This window comes from Pipistrellus kuhlii, unplaced genomic scaffold (assembly GCF_014108245.1).
Source record: "Pipistrellus kuhlii isolate mPipKuh1 unplaced genomic scaffold, mPipKuh1.p scaffold_m20_p_5, whole genome shotgun sequence".
Classification (NCBI taxonomy): Eukaryota; Metazoa; Chordata; class Mammalia; order Chiroptera; family Vespertilionidae; genus Pipistrellus; species Pipistrellus kuhlii.
The window spans coordinates 76,932,910-76,959,989 of record NW_023425551.1 but is presented as its reverse complement, the minus strand read 5'-3'; the positions used below and the strand labels follow the sequence as shown (position 1 = coordinate 76,959,989).

General features: G+C 46.1%; 1 protein-coding gene across 1 annotated transcript in view; it reads right to left on the bottom strand.

Moving 5' to 3' along the window:
* KIF6 (kinesin family member 6) overlaps nucleotides 1-27,080 on the bottom strand; it is a 347,200-nt gene that overhangs the window by 62,218 nt on the left and 257,902 nt on the right. Inside the window, exons 14-15 of the mRNA XM_036415357.2 lie at nucleotides 17,787-17,895; nucleotides 5,092-5,147 (exon numbers count right to left, since the gene is read on the bottom strand). Coding sequence (XP_036271250.1) covers nucleotides 5,092-5,147; nucleotides 17,787-17,895 — 165 coding nt within the window. The remainder of the gene's footprint in view (nucleotides 1-5,091; nucleotides 5,148-17,786; nucleotides 17,896-27,080) is intronic.

Here is a 27,080-nt window from a genome sequence, read left to right as displayed (position 1 = left end):
GAAGCCTGCTTTTGAAGCCAACCTTACTCCTAGGACTTCCTAGTTACACGAGACAATCAATTCCCTTTTATGCTTACAGCCAACCATCCCACCCAATACAAATTGAGCCCTAGTTAATGGCACTTTTGCTAAGTATAATTAAAAAATCAAACTAAATACTCCAATACACAATCACAACTTAAAATAAGCATGGTGAATTGCTTAAAAATGCAAAAATCTACTAGGAAACTTTTAAATCGTCACTTTTGCTGCTTTTTTCTGAACCATCTCCCTTCTGTAGAGTTACCGAGGAGATGCAGTGTAGGCCCAGAGCTGCTGGGCAGAGGGGATGAGGGTATTTTGACTTTTGCATTTCCTGTTGTTGAGATACAATAGTTTTCACTTTGCGGTAACATTTTTGTTTTATGGCCCCTTGTGATGTCAATGCCTGCCCTTCCTCAGCCTTCCTCTAGCTCTTACCTGTGGTGTTTTGGTACTTAAGCATAAGTACTTCTTTACACCCACTCCTATCAAACCTCATCTAGGTTTACATTAGAATTCTCCCAGGTTTTCTGAAGCATCAGTGAATCCACTCAGTTGGAATTGTATACAACCTGAAAATACAACTCCTCCTTTTCCCAAACCTTTGAAAATGATAGTTGAAACCCATGTAGGTCACAGGACTCTACAGGCTGCTGGGAGCCCACAGCACCTCTCTCTGCAAACTAGAAAAGGTGCCCTTTGGTGCGCCCAGGGAAAAGTGATGCTGAGCCCGTGCACCTGGAATGGGGAGCCAGGCAGGCTGGGTCTCAGACTCCACTCACCACCACAGCTGAGTCCAGGAAACACGTTACAAAGACCCCTTTAATCTTCCTGGACTATGTGTGAACGAGCCTGTTGGGCAGACAGATCCTGTTGGATAAAGGCAAAGTAAACTCAGAAGAAAATGTCAACGTTAAATGAATCTGAGTTGTGGAGATGATTTATTGTATTTAAAAGTTTTGGAAGTGGACAGAAATAAATTTTAATTACAGCTTGGCCACTTGGTAGGCCACCTCACTGAAATACCATTTAGTAAAAATCTGCAAAATAATACCATATTTCATAGACTCTAGATGGCATCAGCTGTAAGACAGGATCATCTTCATTGCAGAGGTTTTTATAATGTAAACATTTAAGATCAGAACATGAAAAAATAGCCAAGTGGGGTGTAACCTGATGTGAGGTGTTGCGACTGTAGGACTGTAAGACATAAGGTGATGCCCCTTTTAGGTAATGTCTCTTTCTGGAGGGATTATGGGCCATAACACATGTTGAGTTCTAGCCACAGCTTGGAGTCAGTGCTCAATGAATGGTGGAGGCTGTTGTTGACGTGGTTGTTATTTGGAGCTGGTGACAAATAGTAACAAAAGAATACAGGTCTTCACAATCTCGCAACATGCCCCGGCTGCTGTCTTGCCCGGCTCTGCGAGAAGACACTGAAGCCGACGTGCTCCGGGTCTAGAAGTAAACCTCGGAGGAATATTAAAGTATAACAATTCACAAAACTGAAAAACAGTCCTCTTTGTTCTGAGAATGGAGACCCAGATCTGATTTCCCCAAATCCCGAATGTACTGGAGAAACCTTTTGAAAAGGAATATTGTTTCAAAGGTGGGTTGGGATCCTTCTCTGAATTTGGAGCTGGAGAAAGAAAGCGTTCAGAATGCCTTGTGAGCCTGCCCAGTGTTGGTTGTTCTTCTCACCTCTCACTGACAGTTTCTTCCAGGACATTTCCTGCAATTTTGGAACTGGCCGTTGATTGGCTCCCTAGTGAAAACCCTTCTGTGCAGCAGCTTGTGACGTCAGTTCTCATTTAGGCCTGGACGGTCTATGGAGGACGGAGACCTGCCAAGAGGTGTCAGTCAAAGCCTCTCACCTGCCTCCAAAGCAGCTGTTTCCTGGACTGGTTCGGGAGTGGGCCTCACGCCAGGGAGAGCCACTCATTGTCCTTTATTGCTGCCAGTGGGAGAACGCTGATGTAGAAACACCGACGCCAGAATCCCCGTGAGTGAAAATGGCCTGGTTTGTGCCGCCACCTCCGAAGCGGTCTCTTTCTTTCCCCACAGTCTGGGCTTGACATCATTTTTAGAGATATGATAAATGGAAGCAGGGTGTATGTGAACATGGTCAAACACAGCCCTCAGGATGAAAAGCTCCTGTGTACGGAGCCGGTAAGCAAACACAAGGGAAACGACTCTCCGATGGACACAAATTTTCTATGACTTTTTTATTCTTCCGTTTCTGATATAAACTTGTTTCGGCATAAGGATTGATCTAAAATAATCTACAGAGAGGGCCAAAAAAGGAGTTTGTGGCAAGTGTTTATCTACCTAGTTTGGGGCAATGTGGTTTAAGAAAAACAAATAATATGGAAGTGTCAGGGATTTTTGAGAATGAAACGCCAAGTGGCAGCTCCAGATCACAATGTCAGAGAAAAGCCAAATGGCCCGAGAAGACGGGGCCACCCAACCTTACCCAGGTGGGCCGGCTGACCTGCCGTTCGCACACACGGCTCTCATTTCCTCTCCGCAGGTCACTTCCAAGTGCGTGTCACAGGGGCGGGTGTGGCACAGTCTGGAGCGAAGCCGAGTCTTCATTTTGCCCATATAATGGTCTGTGGTGAGGGCTCCCACCTCCTCCCCTTGGGAGCCACTAAAGGACTCACTGGGGACTGGACTTAATTTCACTTGATTTAATTTCTCCCTAAGAAGAAATTAAAGATGTATGTCGCAGGAACATCATACATCTCCTGAGAGCAGTTTTCCTCAAGGTTACTTTGAACAGTTTAAATATGTGTGTGGATTCCACCTTATGCCTCTCACTCTTAACCTTGCGTCTGAGAGGCAGTGGTGGCGGGCTGCTCCCTGTAGCCAAGCACCAGGAGGGGCTGGTGCAGTTCTGGGCTTGAGTCACAGCGATCCGCTCCCCTGGACCTCCCCGGATCGTGAGCACACTTGAAAGAGGATGGTGTTAGTCTGCTACTGGCATGAAAGGAAGTGATAGTGATGATGACTTGATGGGCACCACCGAACCAGCTCCTTTCTCTCAGCGGTGAATCTCAACATTGTTGGTCTCCAGAGTAAACAAAGGTTTGCTTACCCAGGGTTTCTGCTGGCATATTTGCAATCACAGATTCCTTTATGGGAGGTCTCCCCGCCCCAATGTGCACAGCCACAGGCAGCCCCGGCTTGCTTAATCCCAAGAACGTGGCGAACGGGATCCATCCACATACGTTATTGCACCAAAATGATGGAGAATTCAGAATTGTGACAACCCAAGATCCTGAGAGTACAAGGCTAAGTACTTTGGCATAGGCCATGGGGACCTTCCATCATAATCTATGTCATTACTGTTGGAACAGTTTTATTTGGGGTTAGAGAGGTAGATATATTTTAAGAGCAAAACCTTATACTACTTTGTGTGGAGGAGCAATTTATAAAAGGTCTTTCCTTCTTGTCTCCCAGGAATGTAAACAGCCCATTGGTTCCTTTGAGTCACATGATGCTGACAAGTCCTGGGATCCATGGAGGCCTGCTCCCCTGCCCGTCCTCCCGGCCACCAGCCAGGTGGGTCAGCTGCCCTGCTGCCGGACTGGCTGCTCCTCGGCCGGGCGTCTGCTTTCCTGCCCAATCAGCTTCCTTATTGCTTTGGCTCACTGATCCCTTCGAGAACCCAATAAACTATTACCTCCAGAAAAATGCACATTCCTAACCCCGCATTTTTTTTTCATGCAATTTCAGGGGCGTGGGGTCCAGGCCAAGGAAGAAACTTTAAATAGGGTTTTAAGAGAAACTAACCATACTAAAGGTTACCAACATTTTAAAACTTTTTTTTTGATACAGAGATATATATGTGCTTTTATATAAATACATTAAATAGCCAGATCGAATGCCAAGTCTAATAACGACCGTAATTGAGAAGTACGGATGAGTATAAAGGACATTTTACCATGTTGGCCAACTGTGCTGTGAAATGGAAATGTCTGTGCTGGTGGCAGGTGCTGCTAGTCCTACATTCATCGCTGAGGTAGTACTAAGCCGCAGGCAGAGGGTAGCAAAAGAAGGTGCATTTCCCCCCACTCCTCCTCCCTGGTCCAAGACCCTGAACTTTAGGTTAAGAATCTCTGAGGCTCTAGCGATTCTCTGCCTGGAGCTGGGCCTGACGCAGGGTCTGGCTGCCTGAGCCCTTCCCATTCAGGCCAATGAAGAGGACATCGACCCCCTCACCCCCCTTATCGAAACTGAAACAACTCGAGGCTATCATGCTTTTTAGTATCCTGTAGCAAAAGCCAAAACGGCCATTCAGAGTGGCTTTTGTCCCTCCGAAGGAGGAAGGTGGGGACAATGGGGCTCAGAGAGTCCTCTGTGAACAGGTTGGTACCTGCTGTCTTCCCTCCCACGGGGATCCTCTCTGTGAAGCTGCCCCGCCTAGGAGATGGATCTCCGTGTGTGTCTTCTGGCTTGAAATGAAAGACACATTTTCCTCTTGCTGTCCGTCACAAAGGTCTGTGACATGCTCTTGTTGAATTTGCCTCTGGCTTTAACCTCACCTATCCCGAGATGCATGCCTAGCCTAAACGGGAGAGCCCTGCTCAGCAGCCTGCATCCTGGGAAGGCATGCTGGCTCAGTTTTGCTTCTCATCCTTCCCCTGGCTCACTGGCTGGTGCTGAAAAATGAACATTGGTGCCCAAAATGTAAGCATAAGCTTTGGAGGCGTGACAGTGTTTCCCAGCACCTGAAAACACCAATTGTCACTGCACCCCTGTGGTGATGGCCGGCAGAACTGATGCTGAAACCACCAGAGAAAAGGTCACTTTCTCACTGGGATGCTAGAGCTCAGGACTGCACGGGGGAGGTGAGGAGGGGGGTGAAAAGTTCAATTTCCAGATAAAAAGAACTGCTTTTCCTGATGGATGAGGGGAGGAGGAGAGACTTGCAAGGAAAGGCACTCTGAGCACTGCCTTGGCCTGGCGTTCCTGAACCAGGCCATGGCTTTGGAGGCACGTGTCTTGACCTGACTGCCACCAGGAAAATGGTCCATGAGAGAGCCTCACAGAAGATCGTCCACTTACCGATTTTACTTCTGGTTTCATTTATATTTTCTCCCAGGGCCTTTGCTTCAGAAAATCTGGAGAAAAAGAAATGAGATTTTAAGTTTTTCCTCTTCATCTTAAATTACGATTTAAAAATAATAGATTTCTGAGAGATCTCTAAAATAGTATATCTAATACTTTATTAAAAGACACAAAAGAAATATAGTATGTTTAAAATAGAGATAAATTTTGTATTTATCACTGATGTCGTGAATTTTTACTCCTCTACCCAGCATAGAATTTTCATTCTCATATTCACTAATTCATGACTTTCAGTTTCTAGTGTTTATGATGCAGGGGGACCAGAATTAAACATGACTGTAAGCTTTCTGTACTATGTATGCTCTACAGTATCAGGACCCCATAATCACAAAGAACACATACTTAATGTAACTTAAATAACTTTTCCTCTGATTATAAAGTCATATACCAGAGGTCAGCAAACTATGGGTGGTCATGAGACAAATCCAGCCCCCACCTGTTTCTGTAAAAGAAGCTATATTGGAACACAGCCACATCCACATCTATATAGTGTCTGTGGCTGCTTTCCTGCTAAAATAGCGAATTGAGTGGATTGAACAGAGGCCATATGGTTTCAGAGCTGAGAATATCTGACCCTTGACAGAAGAAGTTTGCTGACTCCTGTTATAGAGGATGTTAAACCACATTTTGAAATTTTAAAAATAAGAAAAAAAAATCTCTAATAATTTTCCACCTAGAAATAAGCACATTTTGAGATCTTTCCAGTCTTTTTTCTAGCCAGTGTTTTATAGAGTTAAGACTATGTTGTATACATGGTTTTGTGCTTTGATTTTTTTCACTTAGCACTATACCATGCCTTTCCCCATGTCTTTAGAAACTTCTCCATTGTCTTTGATGGCTGTCTACTAGTCCACCAGGTGGTTGTGCTTAATGATTCCCTGTCACCCAACAAATACCTATGAGACCCCCAGGGAGAGCAGCTGGAGAGGTGGTGGAGGAAAGATAAGGCCTATATGAGAAACTTGCAGCCCAGGACCTTATAGAATGTTTGTTGCTTTCCCATCTTCTCCTTTCTGCCATGAAATTTAAGAGGCAACTGAAAGTCTATGAAAACAAATACGTAATATATGGCTACAGTAAAACCTTGTGCTACTGTGGGCAATACTGGCCCTGCCCTTAGAGGGCTAGGGAGGGGCCTGTCCATCAGGAAAGCTCATGTACAAGGCAGGACTGGCTTTAATGGGTGCATAGGAGCTTTAAGAAACTTTTTTATTATGGAAATTTCCAAATATGCAGAAAATAGAAGAACAGAATGAACCCTCACATATCCACCAACATAGGCCATTAATTGTCAACATTTGGCTAGTTTGATTTTAATTATCTCCTGTCTCCCCATTCTCTCCTCACCTCTCAAATCTTTCTGCGTCCAGACTCACATTATTTCACACACAGCTGCTTAGTTGCAAGGTTTTTGTTAGAGGAAGTGGGGTGAGGAGAGCATTTCAGACAGGGGAACAACATAAACGAAGGCCAGAGAGCTCTGTGCTTGACAAAAAGAAGTGTGAATTATGTCACTGCTATTTTCCGAGTCTGTCTCCTTGGCCTGCGACTGCAGATGGGAATTTCCAGGGAAGGGGACAACATTTTCCCTTCATGTTAGGTTTCTTGGGATTCCACCCCTGGATCCCTCACCAAGGGTATTCAGGCTCATCATAGACTATTCATGTCCTCTCTTGAGTGAGGGCCTGTCGCCTCCAGGAGAGAAGTGCAGTTCCTTCTGATGCTATTCAGATTGGATTTCATTTAACAACCATCCATGTCGCATGTGCTGGGCTCTGTGGGCTCGCACTGGCTGTGTCTGCTGGGCAGAATCATCTCAGGTTTGGTCCAGGCCATTCAGAGGTGAGGACTGTCTTCATGCTTTAGTTTCTGCCAAGTGGGGAGACTAGGACTGCTCCATGGCCACCCTGTCCATGTCCAGTACCTAGGCTCTCATAGGATTTGACAGTCCTTTGTTGTTTAGTGAAAGATTCCTCGTTCTGTCAGTTCTGTTGAGTCTGGAAGCATACAACAATGAGAATGCAAGAGCAAGGCTGAGGACCTGCTGGAATTCATGTCAGCACTGGAGGGCAGAAGGTGGAGACACAACAGCAGGAGCCTGCAGGGAGAACAGGCCACTACGGCAGCACTGTTCACAGAAGCCTGATGGGCCTGGGTGAGGCCCCCTACACCACACCACCACCTTGGCAGTGCACAGCAAAGGGGGACATTTAGTGCGGTGGTTCACACTCTCCAAAGAGCCGCCCAGGACTGGCAGACGCAGTGTCGGGTGGGGGTGCCTTGAGCAGGCTCAGAAGGGTTTGCCCACTGCAGAGTTATGGGCTGAGGGCTGTCCGTCCTCATGAGACTGGTTTCCTTTACCCTGCAGCTGTCACCGCTCCAGGCCACCCCGCCCACATATGTTGCTGATCCCTGGTTGTCAAGACAAACTCTTTCCTAAGGAAGCCCAGCCCTGGGGGAGAAGAGGGAGAATCTGAAGGAGGACGGGGATGAGCAGGGAAATGAGGCGAACTGAAGAGCTGAGAAGAGGGTGACCCCGGTCTGCCACTCCTTGTTCTTCCTGGCCTGCCAATGCCCCTCTAGGCCACAGCCCGTCCCCTTCCTCCTGTCTGGAGCTGAGTTCTGCTCATCCAGACTGTGCTAGGTGTAGCCCTCCATTGCCCACCTTCTAACAAACCCACATTCCCATTAGTGACTTGCCCAGGGAGCCAACCTGCGACCAAGGTGAGGAACCTGTGCTGACTTTCCCCAGGGCTGTGCACCCAGACAATAGATATCCCAAGCTGCTGCTCACTGCTGAGGAGGGGTGGCCCGCAGGGGAGGCATGGCCCACGGGGGAGGCGTGGTCCCACACCTGGCTCTGCTCCAGGGCAATGAGAACCACAGACAGTTTCCTGAAGAGGAAGGGACTGCCCACTCTTTCGATGAGAGGTGAACACTGACAGGTCTCTGTGCGTATATGATGTCTATTGGTTTATGATTAACATGCTATTTATTGATAAGAAGCACATTACACCAAAGTCTACTTACAAACACACTGTTTATTGATGATATGCAACATTATTGGGTTAGAGCGGGCAGGTCGGGTAATGAGTGCCAATTGCCCTGGATTCTGGCCACACCTTGTTGCTGCCTGGGGCAAATGAAGTTTGCTGTCTACCAATCAATGTGCTCTCTCACATTATTGTTTCTCAGTCTCTCCCTCTCCCTTCCACTCTCTTCGGATTCCATCTCTTGGATGACTTTTTTAAGCTCCCATTCGATATCAGCCGTCACTTGTCCTGTGGAATACTGAGGGATGCATGAGTTGATCTTTCTGGTGTTGCACGTTGTTGGAGGATTTGCAGGAACTGGGGTATTTTTTATTAGAATTTGAGATGGGGATGTTTCAGTCCAAAAACACCCATCAGTGGCAAGGGATGAAAATGCCCATCTGTGTGAGGACTTTTAGACCAAACTGTTCTCTGGAAGTGAACTTCATTATCTTGCCACACCATTCCGGAACGGCTCCTTGGTGATTGACATTTTCCAATGTTGGTCTTGTGCTTGTCTGCTCAGCGTTGTTTGCTATTCTGTATCCTTCGTTGTAGGCAACTGGATTAGTTGTTTGTATTTTGCTTTCGCTTGTTGTCAGTCATTATGTTGTCTGAACTAGCACTAATAGCAGGTCCTCTGTTTTTTTCCAAAAATCCTAACTGCAACTTGAGGACATGTTGCTTAATCTCCAACATGAGAAGCCATTGCAATGCCTGGCTGCATTTTGTGTGCTCTTCTGTTGACAAGTACTTTGTTTGCAGATGTCCATCCAACTGACATGTTGTTGCTGGCAGCTGTTTCATGCATGACCTGCTGTCGCATGCAAGGATCAGGCGGCCAAATGAGATATTGTGCTGTTAGGTCTCCTTTGTTGCATTTTTAAAAACCAACTTGCTTATGTTTCTGAATGAATAGCTGAATGTAACGTTGTTCGCAGCATTGCATTCAGCTATTCATTCAGAGATGTGCCATTCCACTGCTCATATGCGCATAACCAGAGCATTGACAGATTGATGAATCCTCTAATAGATCAATATCTATGGGCACTTGCTGCAACTGCTCAAAACAGTATAAGCAAACTGGTTTTTAACAACGCAACGAAGGCGACCTAACATCACAATACCGCACTTGGCCGCCTGGTCCTTGCATGTGACAGCAGGTCATGCATGAAACAGCTGCCAGCAACATCATGTCAGTTGGATGGACATCTGCAAACAAAGTACTTGTCAACAGAGGAGCATGCAAAATGCAACCAGGCATTGCAATGGCTTCTCGTGTTGGAGATGAAGCAACATGTCCTCAAGCTGGAGTTAGGATTTTTTGAAAAAAATGGAGCACCTCTACTGGTGCTAGTTCAGACAACGTGCAGACCTGCGGTTGCATTTTCTCAGTTGTTGAGAGTTAGATGTCCATGCTGTGGAACCATGAATACACCTGCTGGAAACAGAGGCAGTGTTCCTTCGTGTGCATTCCCTGCTGCGGTATGGTAGCTGATAGTCCGAGTCCTCAAACACCTGGATTGTGCTTGTGAGATTATTAGCGATAGTCATTGTGTTGTCATGTGTCGTGACTTCGTTGACTTGAACGTGGAAAAGCTTAAAGTCAAGCCTTTTGGTTCCCCAGTTGTTATTGATGAGATGTTGCCAGTCATGAGGGGAAAAGTGGCCATGGAACCGATGGAAGTCCAGGTATCCCCCACAGGTGCTGAATCCGTAGTACTGGGTGTCTCGCTCCAGAGTTGTTGATTTTCTTATGCAGGTGGTTGTTGTAGGTTGGAAGGACCCAGCTACCGGTAGATTTTGTGATGAATCTGTCACCCACCCACCCAATTTCCTGAGGAAGTGCTCACTCCATCAAACCCTACATATTGCCGCCCAATGGGCTACCACTTCCTGCAGCCATTGCACTAGATTCCAAATTTGAAGACACTATTGATCATCCACTCGTATTTGTTTACTGGGATTGATTTCTGGTCCCGGAGTTTTGGCTGTCTGCTCTGTTGTTGCTGTTTTTAAAGATAGAGTCTTCGTCTACCATTGATGGAGACTGGATCTAAAGTCTTGGTCTTTTATGTCCTTTTGTCAATGTTTTCACTGGTGCCGTCTTGACTGGCTTTTCTATCAGAGCAAAGGGCTTGGGGATCCGTTTTTTTTACCTGGAATACAGCTTTTCCAAGGTTTTCACCTGGTGATGTTGTCGTCTGTGAGCTTTTTCTGAAACTCAGCGCCTGCATGGTTGTATGTTAGACGTGGATTATCACAGCTGTTAAGGAGTTGATTATATGCCTGTCATGCTCTTTGGCAACCATGTCTGCTCTATTAACCAGCTCTCCTTTACCTAGACCATTAAGTGGTCCAAGATATTTGTATCCAGAAACAACAGGCCCTCTGGTGCTTTCTTGTTTTTGTTGATTAATTTCTGCCTCAAGATGGAAAAAAACAAAAACAAAAACAAAACAAAATAAAACAAAACAAACAAACAAAAAAAAACACAGCAAGTGCATTTCCAACCAATCTGGAATATGAGCAACAAAATACATGACTACTTGACTCATCAAAGTCAACATTAAGCAAATGGAGTGTCCCACTGCAATTTATGAATCTGGCTAAGTTTTGTAGATGGGTTTTGAGTAAATCCAGAAACTGATATAACTTTTAGAAAACACTGTTCAAAATCTGATACACCATGAGTGAAACAAATATCCAATTTTTGATTCATCCTTTCCCAATTTTTTACATGGAAACATAATTTGTGTCAAATTCAAATGTTGAGAAATTTAGAAACATACAGAGAGGAGAAATCCAACAATTCTGGCTCCCTTGATGTCTCAATCTCAAATGAAGTTTGAACATGTTTTGACAGGCTTATATTCTCTGCAGAAGGGGCAGATCTTTTCTTAGCCTCCACCCTTTTAACATTAAACTCACGTGTGACATCACACTCATTGGCCTTTGCTCAGGCAAAGAACTCTTTGATCTCTGTTTTTGTGGTCTTCCCAAAGTCATGATCAAGTTGGCAGACAAGTTCAAATTTGAATATTTGATCTTCCAATGGCCGTTGATGTTCAAATGTTATTGAATATCCATCCATGACAGCACACTTGTTAATATTTGAAGTCACAATCACTGATGTCAGATCAATCTGTTGAGAGGACTTGCACTTTTGGTCAATACAAACAGGACTTCCATCGAGATTGACCTTTGCAGACTCAACAACCTTGGCAGTCATTTTTCCTTCTTCCTACCAGATGGTCATCTTGTTGATGCAATCATTGAATGGAAAATTTTCGTTGGTTCAATTAACACACCCATAAAATGGAGCAGCATGCGAGATGGCTTTTGCAATGTTTGTCTTTTCAGTCATTGCAGTAGTACCAACAGCCTGAGTGTTTCTTTTCCCAAACTTTTCTTTGACATCAGCCATACAGCATACTTCTAGCATATGCAGGATCATATCCATTTAGTTCAAACATTTTGTATATCCAATTGGTCTTAAGATCAGTTGACAGTTCACTACGCAAAATGTAACCAGACACTGCAATGGCTTCTCGTGTTAAAGATGAAGCAACATGTCCTCAAGCTGGAGTTAGGATTTTTTGAAAAAATAATAATCACTGGCTGTTTTTGCCAAACTCATGATTCTTACATGCATTCTTCAATGCAGATTTAATCTGGCTCCTGGATATTGCAGTTGCATTGTAGCTCAGAAAAGATTCCTGGCTCTCTTGTATCCATTGTTTTTCTGAGGTGATACTGAACCAGCCTCTGAACAAATCCCATAGATTTTGACATTGCTCCTGTAGAAGGGATCAGATTCAGCTTTGTCTGGGTCAGTTTGTTGAGAATCTGAAGACTTGACTTGATTGTTGATGATCGGGAGAACAGTTAGTCATTTGTGTTCTTGCAAATTAAGAACAGCACCTTTATCCTCTCGACTGTAGTCCACGCCCATTTGAAACTCTGACTGGGTCTCAGGAAGAAGATATGTGGGAATGTATTGTCTCAAATCCGATTGGTCCATTAAATTTGGTCTTAGTAATTGCCATCCAGTCTGGAATTTGAAGCTCAATTGTCTGATAAAGCTGTTTTATCAACTTACTGTGAATTTGACTCAGGTAGCATCCAATAATACTCTTCATAGCATATGTAGATGAAAAATTTTAGTTCCTTTTTCAAATTGTACAAAATAGAGCAGTTTAGATTTTACAATCTTCTTCCACTCATTAACAAATTCCTGCTGAATTTTACCTTCAATATTAGCTATGGTTGCTCAATTTGATCCAAGTCCATATCAGAATCTGACAGCAATTTCCATTCTTGGTTCATAATCCAATCCACAAATTTGTCTTGTACTCCAGAAAGGTGAGAGTCCAAATCACTTGGAATACAGATAATAACCTCATAAAGTGAGGCCACAGATCAAGTGTCTGTGAGCATATGATTACAAGTGTCAAAACGGTGGTGTTTATATACTTGCATATTGAGGTCATATTCTCGTTCTCACGGTAACTCTCGCGAGATGTGGATGGACTTTGGTCAGTGTTCACATCTCACATAGAGAGGGGGCAAATCCCGGCCTCTGAGTCAGGCTGACTCACTCATTCGGTGGCTGGCACCACAGAGAAGCCAATGTTCAAGGCCACTCAGCCTCCACGGGCCTCTATGGTCATGTTCCCTGTCATGTCAGCTGGAGCAGTTTCTTTAGGTCAGTGGGGCAAATATGTCATTGGAAGGCAAGGGACTCCTATGACATTTTCCCCAGTCTTTTTGTCTTGAGTGGTGAACTTAATAGATTGATTACTTGTAGAGTGAATATTTAATTTCTTCTCCATCAGAGAGGAAGAGAGAAGACTGGGCCTGTATCTATGTCATTGCCTTCTCTGTAGACTTGTCTCTGACACAGTATCTCAGCTGCCTCTGCTATATTGCAATGAGGATGAACCTTTCATTTCCTTTACATGTTTTAAATACCAATATTCTTCTCTTTCATCTCATTTCTGAATCAGGATGGCTGCCTTCTCTTGTTTCCTGTTAAGAAATCCCAACCCTGGCTCTCAGAAGCCTGTTGCTGTATCCTCCTACTTCTAGAGAGACACAGCATGGCCCCAGCAGTTTTCTGGACTGCCAAGGTCTCCCAGAGTCAATTTCAAATGGTCATTCCCGGGCAAAGAGTGCTTTTGAGTATCATTTTTGAAGCTAGCACTGTTTTCAAAACTGCAGGGAGGCTGAGAAGAGTCTAATCTGCTCTCTGTTCTCAGTTTATCATTCTAGTTCAGGAGACAGGTGTAAATATAAAAAGCAAGTGGAAAAATAATTAAGTTAAAAATGAAGTCTAATGGGAACCATGGAACTCCTATGTGTCATGGCTGTTATTTCCAGATGATGCCATGATATTTGTTGTGTTTAGGTGCTGTGTCTGAAGGATCCAGCTGAGTCAAGGGGCACTTTTCTTGGATTAGTTCACAGAAGCAAGTACTTCTTTCCTGCTGCAGTTAATCTCCTCGTTTATTTCTTCTTTTGCTATTTACTAGTGCTTTGTGAGTTAGGGATTCCATTTGTATGAAAGATCTGCCATGGAGGAGTTGGCTGTGTGGGTGCCTGGGCACTGGTGCTTCCTGGCATGGGTTCCAGCCTCTCCTCACATCCTGGCCTGTGAGGATCAATGGGTCATGCCTGAAATGCAATGATTTTCAGTTGCAATTGTCTTTAAAAATCAGCCTAAGAACCAGCCCACATGCTCTGATTCAACGAGGGCAAACCTCCTACTAACTTGCTGACATCTTGTTTCTCTTGTCCCAGGCAGGCTTTCCCCAGACTGGAGGCCAGAGCTGGGAGAGGCTAGAGGCCCCCTGTGAAGGCAGCAAAGGGTGCAGGTAAGAAGGGGAAGAGAACCCTTCTATCAAGCAACACAGATGTGTGTTCCATCGATCGTCCTCTCCTGCAATGCTAAAGCAACTCATACACTCCTGGGAACTGAGGGAATCACTGGGGATCCCTACATTTGGGCTTAGAACTAATTACCATGGGCTGGAGAGGCTGAGCTGGCCCAAGGCATGGTGTGGGGGCTGAGTCCCTCTTTAGTGGACTTGGCCAACGTGGTGTCACAACACCAGAACCACTGAAGGACAGTTACTTGCTATGAGAAGTAGGAATAAACAGGCAAGCCACGCCTCTAGGTCCTGGCTGCTGAGGACTATTAGAAAGGAGAGACTAGGCACTCTGTCGAGTCAGGAAACAGTGATTTAATAGCATCCTGAGCAAGCTGGTGCACGTCTGTGTTGTGAGGACTGGCCTCCCAGAAACGTTGCACAGGATGCTCCTGCCACTAGAGGGAATGGGAGCATCATGTGGACTGGAGGGGATCAGGCCACCCCTATTAGCACCTGTGGGCCTTATTTTGATGTCCACAGCTCTATGTTTTCATACACAAACATTTCCGTTTAGTCCCCTGCCTTAAGGAGTTATGAGCACATCATAACCAACAATTGAATAGGCTCCATAATGCAGACAAAAGCTCCCATCCTGAGAAAGGGGTAGGTCTGAGGTTAAATTCCCAGTAACAAATATTCCTTTAATGATGTTTATTACAGTAACATTAAGCAGATGTGACATTTAAAAAAAATGTGGGCAGGTCTCCCAACTTTTCATTTGACTTGAAAAGACTGATTTACTGCCTCGAAAACCTCTTTTCAGAGGGAAGCTTTGCATGAGTTTCATTGATTCCCTTGCCCGATGGCCTCGGGGACAATGGGACCACCAGCATCACCAGCCCATCCTGCATGACTTAGAGAGTTGGAAACCTCCTGGGCATCCAATCCAAAGCATATTTGTCACTCTGGTTGTCAGAACTCTACTGAGCTGGAGGTTAGTGAGCTCTGTGTTAGGAAGTTTCCAAAGACCACATGCTTATCTCTGCCACCCCCCCACCCGACCTCACCCCCCACTGTACTCAAACTCAAGGGTACAAATCAGGACCAGGAAACATGCCAATTCTAGAATCAGAAAGATGCAGTAGTATGTTCTTCCCCAGCCAGTGCTTCTTCAGCTTGAGTGTGCTAGAGAATCACTTGGAACTGGTTTAGCCTGTGGAGGTGTTGAGATCCACCTCAGAGGCTCCAGCTCTCAGGGTCTCTGGACACTGTCTAGGCAGTGGCTTTCAAACCTGGTGGCCTGCTAGAGCCTTTAAGCAAATGGATGTCGGAGCTCTATCTGAGTGAGAATAGGTGGGGAGGCTGGCCAAGGCCTTGGTCGTTTTTACAAGCTCCGTGGTCACTTTGATATGGAGCCAGGGAAATGAGGAACTGTCAGGGGCTATGACGTCCCAGGCAGGGACACAGCTAAGGGCTCATTGGAAGTCATTATTGGATAAAGCAGCAGTCGTCTAGCTTGACATGCTTATCTTCAGACAAACAAGGCATCCTGCTTCAACACGGCCACTGACTGCTAAAAATCCATGGCCCATGGCATGGAGAAAGATGGGGACCCCTGAGTTCAGGTGCCTAAATTCGTGTGGCCGGGGGTATGTCCATTTTTTAAGGGAGGGGGCTTCAGACTTCATTAGCTTCACTTCCTTTCCCGAACACTTACTATTTTATTCATTCATTCATTCATTCATTCATTCATTCATGACCCAGAGTCTTGGTTCTGTTCTGCTCCCCCCCGACCGGTAACCATTCTTATGGTTAAAGTACGCTAAAATGTATCTTTTTGTTTGACTATTTTTGTTTTGCATGCACATATTTATATTTTATATAAATTGTGTGTTTTTAGGGCTCCTTTGTTAACATGTGTACATTTACTCATGGTTTCCACCTGCTGCATCGACCCATGGCAGCCCTCCCGTTTCACCTCTCTTCTTCCCCAGGATGGATGCCCAGGAGGTTTCCAACCCTGTCTGGCCACAAACAGCTGCTGTGGGCTTCCTCATATATAATATGTCTCCTTCTGAACCGTGAGAGTTGAACCTGGATGTGGAATTGCTGGGTCACAGGACTAAGAGGACGGCAGGGTGCTCCAGTCGATTGCTCCTGGTTCCACTCCGATCACTGTCACTGTGTTCCCAGTGATCTAAGATCCCACCAAACCTCCACCAAGTGGAAAAGCTGTCAGTTAATAGTGGAAGCTGGCTCTCATGGCCATTGCTGTTCCTTCCTCTCTTCCCAGTCTGCCTTCTCTCCCCCTCCTGTGGTAGCTGTGCTAACCCTTCATCACCATCCTCGAGGCTCTTATTCTACATGGACTTGCACAGAGAAAGCAGCGGGTACTTTCAGTTTTCTCCCTCTGCTTCTAAGTGTGGCAATGTCAGCCGCATCTTGCTTTATTATTCTGTTCAGGGATCCTTCCCAGCTCAGCTGCCCTGACCTTGATCTCCTCCAGACCCCAATCCCCACTCCTGGAGCCCTTCTGTGGCTGTCTTTCCCGCATTTCCTCTCTCACTTGTCACTGGTTTGCTTCTGTGGCATAAGCTTTGGCTGAGTCTCTCCCATTCTCAAACAGTCTTCTCCTTAAGCTATCTCCCCTTTTCTTTTAAAAATGTTTTTCATCCATCACCAGCTTTTTGCGTGCATTGTTTGCTCTCTTTCTGCTTGCTTCTTCACTTCTGAAACCCCAACCCCTGGTCTTCTCGTGGCCGACTCTGTGCTTCCCAGCTCCGCCTGCCGATTTCTTGGTAGCACCCGCCACAGTGAGCACACACCGCTGGTGGGCAGCCTCCCCTGGGCCTTTAGGACAGGATTGTCTCCTGTTCTTCCGCGTCTTCTCTCTCTGCTTCTTCTCGGACCCACCAAGGGCTCCTTTCCCTTGCCCTGTCCTTTGGAGCTTTCCCCCAGGCCCACCCTCTAGGCCTTCCACTGCCACGTGCTTTTCTGAGAGCGCACATCCACTCCTCAGGCGTATGCCTCTCCATCCTGGATCTCACTGTAATTCAGCAGTAGTTTTGAGAACTTAGTACTGTATGTTAAGACCCAGTCACGTGTGACCTATCCCTCGTCAAGAGCTCTAGACCCATACATCTGGCAATCACTCTGTTTTCTATGGTTTGAGGATATGTATCTGATTCATGGGCTAACTGAAACAAAGCATAAGTTTATTTTAAAGAGCTCACAACACAGCCTTGCTCCACAGCACAGACAATGCTGCCGGCTCAGCTTCCGGCCTGGAGAGCACACCCCGGGCCTGGGGTCACCGAGGGGTACCCTTTCACTTTTTTTGACTGAGGAGTACAGGGCCACCCTCCAGGACAGCAGGACCTGGAGCTCTAAGACTATAAGTTAGTCCTTAGCTATTTCCCTGCCTTTGGAACAGGAAAGCATTGATATAGCCACAAGCTGAGGAGAACAGGTGTGCAATGTGAGACTTGCAGAGGAAGGTAGTGCTGCCAGGAACAGTCCCTGACGTAGGTAACCAGCTGTCCTGGGAGGGTGAGGCCTACACGCCTGGAGAATCGTACCAGGTGGACACGATTCACTGTGAGACTGACTGAATGCCCTGCCTGCCTTTCAGGAGCTGGGTTGGGCAGTTTAGAGAGAACAAGAGTGAGTTTCCTCCCGCCAGCCGACTTGGCCTTGCAGGGCCCGTGGCTCCCTGAGCTGGCCTTACCTCTGCTTCAGAATCTGTTTGTTGTCTTCGATGGTCACGCTGTCAGCGTGGTCCCTCTTAAAGATTTCAAAGGCCTCCTGGCGTCCTAATGACATTTCCTCTCTCATCCCTGTTGGAGACACAGGGAAATGGCCTCAGTCACAGCATCAGGATCCCATTAGTTTCATTGTCACTCTAGTCAGACCACAAAGGCGGCCCTGGCTCCGAGAGGCCCACAGTAAGAGGCTCTCAACCAGACAGGTGGCCCCAGGCTCCTCCAGGGGCCTCCCACCAGGGAGCACTCGCAGCCACACCCTCTGCACCCCGCTGGCTGGGCCATGCATGCATGTGACCGTGGGGGGTGGGGTTTGGAATGTCTGGTAGAAGGAAATGAAAACCAGAGTGCCAAGCCCTCGATTGCCAAGAACATCTGCAAATACACTTTCTGCCATCACTCAGTGCCATATTTCTCCCTGTTTTCCTGTTATTCCCCACTTGGGTTTTCTGTTAAATTTCATCCTGAATTTCCAGGCATTTAGTTAACAAGAAGTCTAATTCAGACCGAAAGATTTAGAATCTAGAAAATTCTGCTGTCTTCAGATCCCAGCCTGTCCTTGTTTCCTGCGGCTAATGAGGGGCCCCTGATCTTCCTCCAAACTTAAGTTCTCCGTGCAAGACCCCTGAGCAGACAGCGGTGCAGGGAGGCCCTGGCTCATGTCTAACACCAGCATCCTGTGTCACTGCTGCCCCTGCAGACTCATCCTCCCTGCTGAGGCGCTCAGGGGCCTGTTTCTGAAAGCCAGAGTCAGAAGGGCCAACGCCCTTGGAGTAGCAGGTGGCACCTCTTCCCACGCCTCCCTAGGTGAGGGTCTATGCAGGTGTGTGCCTGGGACTCTCGGTGAGAGCTGAATTCACAGGTGGGTTTTGGATGAATCTATAATCATTTTTTTTATGCCTCTGCCCTTCCTTCCTTTTTTCAATGTTTTTATCCCTTTAATCCCACTTATCTTTGCAGCCTGGCTGAGTGTTACCACCTCCATGAAGCTCCCCAAGGCCCAGAAGGACAAATCTTTCCTCCACCACGGACCCATAGATGCTTCTGAAACACACACAGCCACAGGTGCTGTCACTTCACATAAAGGTCCTTTCTGGTGAAATGCAAGTTTCTCCGGAGATGGAGAGAATTTTTTGGTGAATCCTTGGTGCCTTGTTTAATGACTAGCGTTTAGAATGTGCTCAACACATGTCTGTTAAGTGAGTCAGGCCCAGATTGAACTGGGAGTGATGATGAGCCTTGCTTGTTGCCATAGGAACAGGGTCCAGGGCTACAGGGGTTCACTCTGAGGCCTAGGGTACCAGAGATGCATTCATATGGGCCACAGACCACATCTCCTGCCTGCAAAAACCCAGCCTCGGGATGGGAAACTGGACCAGCCCATCTGACACCAATTTCATGATTGCTGTTGATAAAAATAGCACCATGGAGAATGTCTGAATGGTGAGGCACACAAAGACACCCCACCCTTTCCATTGAAGCGAAGGGGCACAGCTCGGTTCTGTCTGCACATCTGCCCTGCACATCCAGAATCGGGGCGTGGCCTGGGGACGGGTTTAAGAGAGACTCGGAAAGAGAAGCCCGGATGCACGAGCGACTTTAACCAGGGGGCACTTTGTTTCCACCAGGAGCCGAGGGACTCACTCCATACCTCTCCCCTGGCCCTGGTCTGTGCTCATTCTAACAAATGTATGTTTGCCTTCACTGCCTAATAAGATTACAGCAGGGGGTGAAGGGAATGGATCTCTCTGGAATAGAGGGGGTGGGGGAAGCTGCATAGAGGCCACATTGGAGCCTGCCAGTGGGATCCCCAAAGGGCCGCCCACAGAGGAGGAGAGCAGGCTTCCTGGGCAGCGGGAGCAGAAAAGACAATCCAGGAAGGTTGGCTGGGATCATTTTTCAGAGAATCTGTAAGTTCTTGCTAAGAAATATGGGCCAGTGTGGTATCATATTATATTATATTATAATCCTCCCCCCTACCGTTGTTATTTTATTATATAAAACTATAAATCAGTGGTTTTCAAAGATTTTTTTTAAGTTTAGTAAAGCACACATTATGGCGAAGTTGCATGGAAAGTGATTGCTCCTTTGAGTGAGTTAAGAGCACTGGATCCTGCAGTGCTATAGGCTTATCGTTAGGAGCAAGGTATTGCTTCTCCTCTTGGTGGAATGGAGAAATACTCTGGAATTAAGTTCTCTGAGGGTAGTGACCTCAGGTGGATGAGCATTAGTATGATGGCCATCATCCTGACAGTCAGCATCCTAAGTGTCTGCTTAGAGAGGCCAAAGTGATGGGGCTCATGATACCCATCCTGAAGGCAAAGAGGCAAAGCAAGGCCTGGAAGCCTAGAGAGACTTCACTGCTGCCTCATGGAAGGGAGACTGAGAGTCCACAGAGATGGCAATGAGGACTCCCCAGGCAGCTGTAGTGTGAGACCCCAGCCTCTAGCCCAGCTTTACTCTTGTCCATTCCAATTATGCTCATTTAGAGCTCTAGTCCTTTTGGGTTGTGCTAATGGGCCACTTCCTACTCCAATTTGGGGTCACCTGAAAAGTTAATGAACCCCATTTTATTTGCTGAAAAGATGTTTCCACTTCACTTTCCCTCTCAGAATTCCCTTTCTTAGATGACAAGCTCTAGCGCACACGTGGTATGCAGCAGGAAGAGCAGGGCAGTGGAGCACAGGAGTGACCACTGCCTACCTTGCTAATGAGATAATGAGCCTGCCTCTCACTTTAAATAAAAAATTAGAAGTGATTAAGTCTAGTGAGGAAGGTATGTTGGAAGCCAAGATAGGCCCAAACCTCAGCCTTTTGGGCCAAACAGTTAGCCAAGTTGTGAATGCAAAGGAAAAGTTCTCGAAGGAAACTAAAAGTGCTGCTCCAGTGAACACACGAGTGATGAGAAAGGGCAACAGCCTTACACCTGATATAGAGAATGTCCTAGTGGTCTGGAGAGATGACAAACCAGTCATACATTCCAATAAGCCAAAGCTTTATCCAGAAAACAAGGCCCTAATTCTCAATGTTATGAGGGCCAAGAGAGGTGAGGAAGCTGGAGAAGAAAAGTCTGAAGCTAGCAGGGATTGGTTTAAGGAAAGAGCCATCTCCATAACATAAAAGGACAAGGAGAAGCAGCAAGTGCTGACGTAGAAGCTGCAGCAAGCCATCCAGAAGACCTGGCTAAGATGATTAATGAAATGGCTACACTAAACCACAGGTTTCCAATGTAGATTAAATAGCCTCATATTGAAAGATGATGCCATCCAGAACTTTCATAGCCAGAGAGAGGTCAATGCCTGCCGTCAAAGCTTCAAAGGACAGGCTGACTCACTTGTTAGGGGGCTAATGCAGCTGGTGACTTTAAATTGAAGTCAATGCTCATTTACCATTCTGAAAATCCTATGCTAAGTCTACTCTGCCTGTGCTCTACAGATGGCACAACAGAGCCTGATGGTAGCACATCTGTTTACAACGTGTTTTCCTGAATATTTTAAGCCCATCGTTGAGACCTAGTACTCAGAAAAAAAAATAAGACTCCTTTCAAAATATTATGGCTAGTTGACAATGCATTTGGTTACCCCAGAGGTCGGATGGAGATGTACAGCAAGATTAATATTGTTTTTATACCTGTTAACACAACTTCCACTTTATAGCCTATGGACCAAAGAGTAATTTTGACTTTCAAATCTTCTTACTTAAGAAATACATTTTGTAGGGCTATAGCTGCCACAGATAGTGATTCCTTTGATGGGTCTGGGCAAAGTAAATGGAAAACCTTCTGGAAAAAATTCACCACTCATGATGCCACAATGAGCATTTATGATTCATGGGGAAAAGGCCAAACTATCAATATTAACAGGAGTTTGGAAGAAGTTGACTCCAATCCTCATGGATGATTTTAAGGGGTTCAACACTTCAGTGGCGTAAGTAGCTGCAGATGTGGTGGAAACAGCAGGAGAATTAGGATTAGAAGTGGAGCCTGAAGATGTGACTGAATTTTTGCAACTCACATAATAAGACTTTAACAGAGGAGCTGTTTTTTGTGAATGAGCAAAGAAAGGTTTCTTGAGATGTAATCTGTTGTTGGTGAAGATGCTGTGAAGATTGTTGAAATGGCAACAACATTTTAGAATATTATATAACTTAGTTGAAAAAGCAGTGGCTGGGTTTGAGATGATTGTCTCCAATTTTTGGAGAAAAGAAGTTGTATTTCAGGTAAAAACAGCATCACATGCTACAGAGAAATCATTCATGAAAGGAAGAGTCACTTAATGGGCAAACTTCATTATTATCACATTTTAAGAAATTGTCAGCTTTCCATCCCCAACCTTCATCAATCACCACTCTGATCAGTCAACAGCCATCAACGCTGAGGCAAGATGCTCCACCACAAGAAGATTGTGACTCCCCGAAGACTCAGATGATTAGCATTTTTATCAATAAAGTATTTTTAAATTAAATCATGTACATTGTTTTTCTGACATAATGTTATTGCCCACTTAACAGACTACAGTACAATGCAAACATAACTTTTATATACACTGGGAAACCAAACACATTCATGTGACTCACTTTATTGTGATATTCTCTTTATTGCAGTGATCTGGAACCAAGTTTGCAATGCCTCCAAGCTATGACTGTGTTACCTGAGTTAAACTTCTCCAGATCCACGGTCATAATTTCACTGTACAGATGAGGAAACTGAGACTCATTAAAGAAATGGGTCTTGGGGTAAAATTTCCCCAGCTTTTAGAGACAGGCTAGTTCTGCTTTTTGATCAGCTTTTTCAGGGAAAGCATGCCTGATAGAAGGGAGCAAGTGGCAGACCTCCAGATAACCTAGTAGTAGTTGATTTACCCATAAAACTTTGCTCTTACGGGTGCTCATCTTGTCCAAAACTTTGAGCTTTCTTTATTGTATTACAGGGAAAACAGAACCATGAATTTGGTTTACTGTTTGCATAGTTTATTTCCTTTATTAATATGTTCTAAAATGATTTCTAGAATTTGTAAACTCGATGAGGGCAGGATTCCCCCCCCCCCCCCTAGTTTTGTCTGTTACAATATTTCTAGCACCTGGGTGATCCCTGGCACATAGGAAGAACTTAATTAAATGTCTTTTTAATGGATGTTTTGGAGGCTTAATGCTTTTCTTTGTGATATAGCATATTATTACTTTATGGGGGAAGAGACGATGTTTTCCATGGCTTTTCCTCCCTCCACCTCCTGCTCCTGGGTAAGTTCACCCTTCATCTAGTGTGATTTTAGAAATGTAACACTGTTTTCCCCCCGACATGTCACCATGCTTCAGAGCCCACCATTAGAGACCGATTCCCATACAAAGAAGCTTTCATAAAAATACAAATATTCTTCTTTTAGGGCCAACAAAGAGAAATTGCATAATTTGCTGACAATTAACTAACAGGTCCTGCAAAGATGAGAGGTTGATGTCAGAATCAGGGGGATCTGAGCTTGCAAGGGAAGATAAATGCACCTTGGTCCCCACTTTGTTTCGTCTGTTGGACTCAGCTGCTCATGAAGTGTACATCTAAGGAGACCTGGCTTCCCATTTCTAGCTCTTAGCTGTTTCCTTTTAGTGAATTTCAATCATAGGTCCCAGTGTTGAATCCCAGAAAATATGGATGACTCAGAGAAGCCTGCTGGCTTGCTGAGTCACAAGGCTGTTTAAAACCTAAAGGGGAGCAAATAAAAGCATCACAGGATAGCATAAAATTTCAAACAAAACAAAGTAAAACAAAACAAAACAAAAGAAAATAAAAAAAACCCAAACCCCTAAAGGAGATGAGTTTCTCAGTCTAAGTCCCCAAAATACGACATGCAATTGCAGTTGTGAAATGGATGGAAAACATTTCCAAGTCCTAAAGGAGCCACCTCTTCCAGATTTTGATACCTATAGGGAGTGCTCAGGTAGAAATGATCGTCAACTGGTACTCTCCACATTAGCCCCAAGTTGGGTTTCTGAAAATGTTAGGCATCCAGAGTTCTTAGGCCGCGGTGCCTTGTGCATTTCTTAATGCTCACTTGTTGCCATCCTGAAATTTGGTTTCTTACTTTTGGAAGCCCTCCCCACTCCCTAAGCAGAGTCCCATGGAAACCAAATGGAAAGGGAAAACATCGGAAGTGGAGAGTCTATGCTGCTGCCTTTGGGCTTGCTGTCTGATTTCCTTTAGTCTGGGCACGTGGGCCAGAACTCATTTTCCTGGCTGCTCCCAAACAACCTACTGCTGCTGCAGCGATTGCTTAAAAAATGGACAAAAGTAAAAGAATGGAGAGTTTGTGTTGTTCATGCTGAAAAATGATTGCCTGGCTGGAGCCAAAAATATTATTTTCTTTGGAAAAGACATTTATTCATGTTGGTGCCTCTGAGTGAACAAGGAAGGGGAGAAAAGAAGAGCAAGAGGGAATGAAAGAAAGTGAGAGATGGGGTGGGCTCCCAAGGGAGAGGGGGTTTGGGAGACACTGTGTGGGGAAGCATGGGACTTGTTGGCATATCAGGAGGGTTCTCCGAAAGGTCAGGGCCTCTGAGGGGACCTTGCCGAAGGCTGCAGCCCCTACTTTGACTTTTCCAAAGAAGCCCAATCCCCCGGGGTGTTTTGCAGGAATCTCTGTGTAGTCTTTAAAGACCTGACCTTATAGAAGCATATACGTTCTCAAGAATACTTACCCTACGGATTGTATCTAAAGGTTAATTTAAGGTCAAACTGTTGTTACAATAAAAAGCCAACAAGGCAGGCAATCAGGGCTGCTTTTACTACTAAAGAAAAACAGTCCCTTAGCTTTTCTTTCACAGAAACCTGTGTCAGAGCAATCTGTTAATCTGTTGCTTAGGGTCTGCTGGTCAGCCCCAGTACACTGTTTGGGGACACTCGGGGCTGATGCTGGGAGGAAACTAAGTGTGTGTGTGTGTGGGGGGGGGGGGGGTAAGGGGGATGATTACACTATCTGTGGCTTGGTATTAGAAGCTTCCAAACTGAAGGTAGAGGATGATATGCATGCCTACAATCCATATTACAAGGGCGAACATACAGTTATGAGAAGCAGCAAGGTGGCGGGGTGTTTTCATAGCTATATAAGGTTCCATAGGCGCTGAGAATATTCTGTAAATGTTGAGTTAGGTGAAATACCAAAAATATCCTCACATATAGTTAGAAGAGAAGTCCTTTCGTTAGTGTGTGGAGAGGTTAGAATGAATGGACCAATGGGAGGGAGAGGTGTCAAGAATTTAGATGAGAGGGAGGGATAATCTATCAAGGCAAATGAAACAGGTCAGGAGGGCTTGAGAACCAAAGAAAAGGTCAGTGGGCCAGCACTCATGGGAGTGAGCCAGGAACAAGGATATCCCACAGGAAGTGATGGCTACAGCCAGAAACTGGGGTGAAGGATAAGCCAGCAGCTTCTAGCATGGAGAGCAAAGGGTGCATCAATTCAGAATGGATTCAATTGGTGAGATGGGGAGGTGCTATAGGGTCTCATAAAGAGAAGTGGACTATCTCCCAGAAGATTAGAGGGACATCTAAGATACTCTCTTTGCCATCTTCCCCCACTGTGGGGAGATGTTGTCATTAGGAAGGAGGAGGTTTTGGAAGTTACGTGAGAAACAGGGGTGGCCTATATGTGACCTGTGTTCCCACTCTCCTTCCTCACCCTGATGGAAGACTTTGCCAGCTGGTCACAGCATCCTTTGCTGGGGAAATGAACAGCAGCACCAGAGTTTTTAGCACAGGTCTCCAGGCAGCCTGTCCCAGCCAACCATCCCTGCCTTAGAAGCGCCTCTTTTGAAGAGATGGCTCCCAGCATCTGGTATGGCTTTTATCATCCCTGTGCTTTCAGGATAAAACAGCTGCCTGGTTCCATCACCGTAGGAGCTGGCCTGCAGGTGCCTTTCCTCAGGGAGCAGCACGCCCTAAATGCACTTGGAGTGGCCGTCTGGGAGTGGGTGATGAGGAGGCCTCTGTCCCTGCTGCACCACCACCAGGGTGATGGAGGCCACCGCAGGAAGCAGGGCCTAGTGCCATGGCTCTGCTTACTTAAAGGGCCAGAGCAGCCCAGCTACAATTTGAGGAGTTGCTGGGTGGGGATAGCAGGGTATGAAATCTGAGGATGAGGGGAAGACAAAACCACTTAGCCACGGCCAAAGTGACTACAGATGTGAAGACCAAAGGGTAGATGTTTGGGAGTGACCAAGGACACTTGCCCAACCTACTTCCTGCTTTTGATTCAGAACTTCTGGAAAAAGTTGGTGCCCCAAGGCCTCGGGGTTCAAGACCTATGTTTAAACCAGATGATACCACCTGGGCTAATGTCCTCAGATTAGGACTTGTCTTGGAGTTTCCTAAATTGCTACGTGAAAGATGTCAAAGGAGAACCTTCAATTAGTAGAGTCGTAGGGCTGGCTTGGGCCAGGCTGGAGCATGGCGGCTTGGCAGGGACTCTAGGGAGGGGAAGGAGGGAAAATCCGAAGTGGAAAGCCACAGAACCCTTAGGAGACCCACCCAATGGTGGCACCGCATCTAAATAAATCAAGTGGGTTCCTGGCTCCTAGTGCCAGAAAACACACATCCCACCAGCAACTCTCATAGGCCCAGCAGCGCAGACCACGTGGGCTGGGAGGAGCTGAGGCTGGTGTTCAAGGCAGGTTGTGTTTCCCTTCCATCTTGGTAACCGTGTCTGAAGCACCCTCCTGCCACACCGTGTCCTGGACATTCACCTGAGCAGGGGAAGGAAGGCCTGGTGTGCCGGCCACGTGGACAGGCCTGGAGCCCCTCAAAGCATGGCCGCCGCTTGAGGGTAGTTGTCCATTTCCAGCAGTTACATCAGACCTTCAAACATGACCCCAAAGGCCACCTGCAGAAAGCCTTCATTTTCCTAACCCTGCATCTCTAGGTTTTATTTTGTGGGCGTTCTTATTCAGGACAAAGTGCTCATGTGGTTGCTTAGAGAAACCCATGGACAGATGCAGGCATGGCGCTTGGAGAGCAGCTTGGGGCATGCTGGCATTTCTGTGTTTTGGAGTTAACTCAGGAATCTGGAGGCCAGCAGTGTTTCCATTGAATAAGACAGCCTGCTGCCAGGCTAACCTGCTTCTGGGAGGCTTTTCCATCGCCCGGCCCACAGCTGTGGCAGCCCTGGAAGAGCCTTCATTCTAATCCCATGCCCGATATTTGGACCAACCCTAGGAATTTGGTGGGAGGACACTTGTGTCCTAGGCCTTTGTGGGTTAAAGGGCAGTTGGCCGAG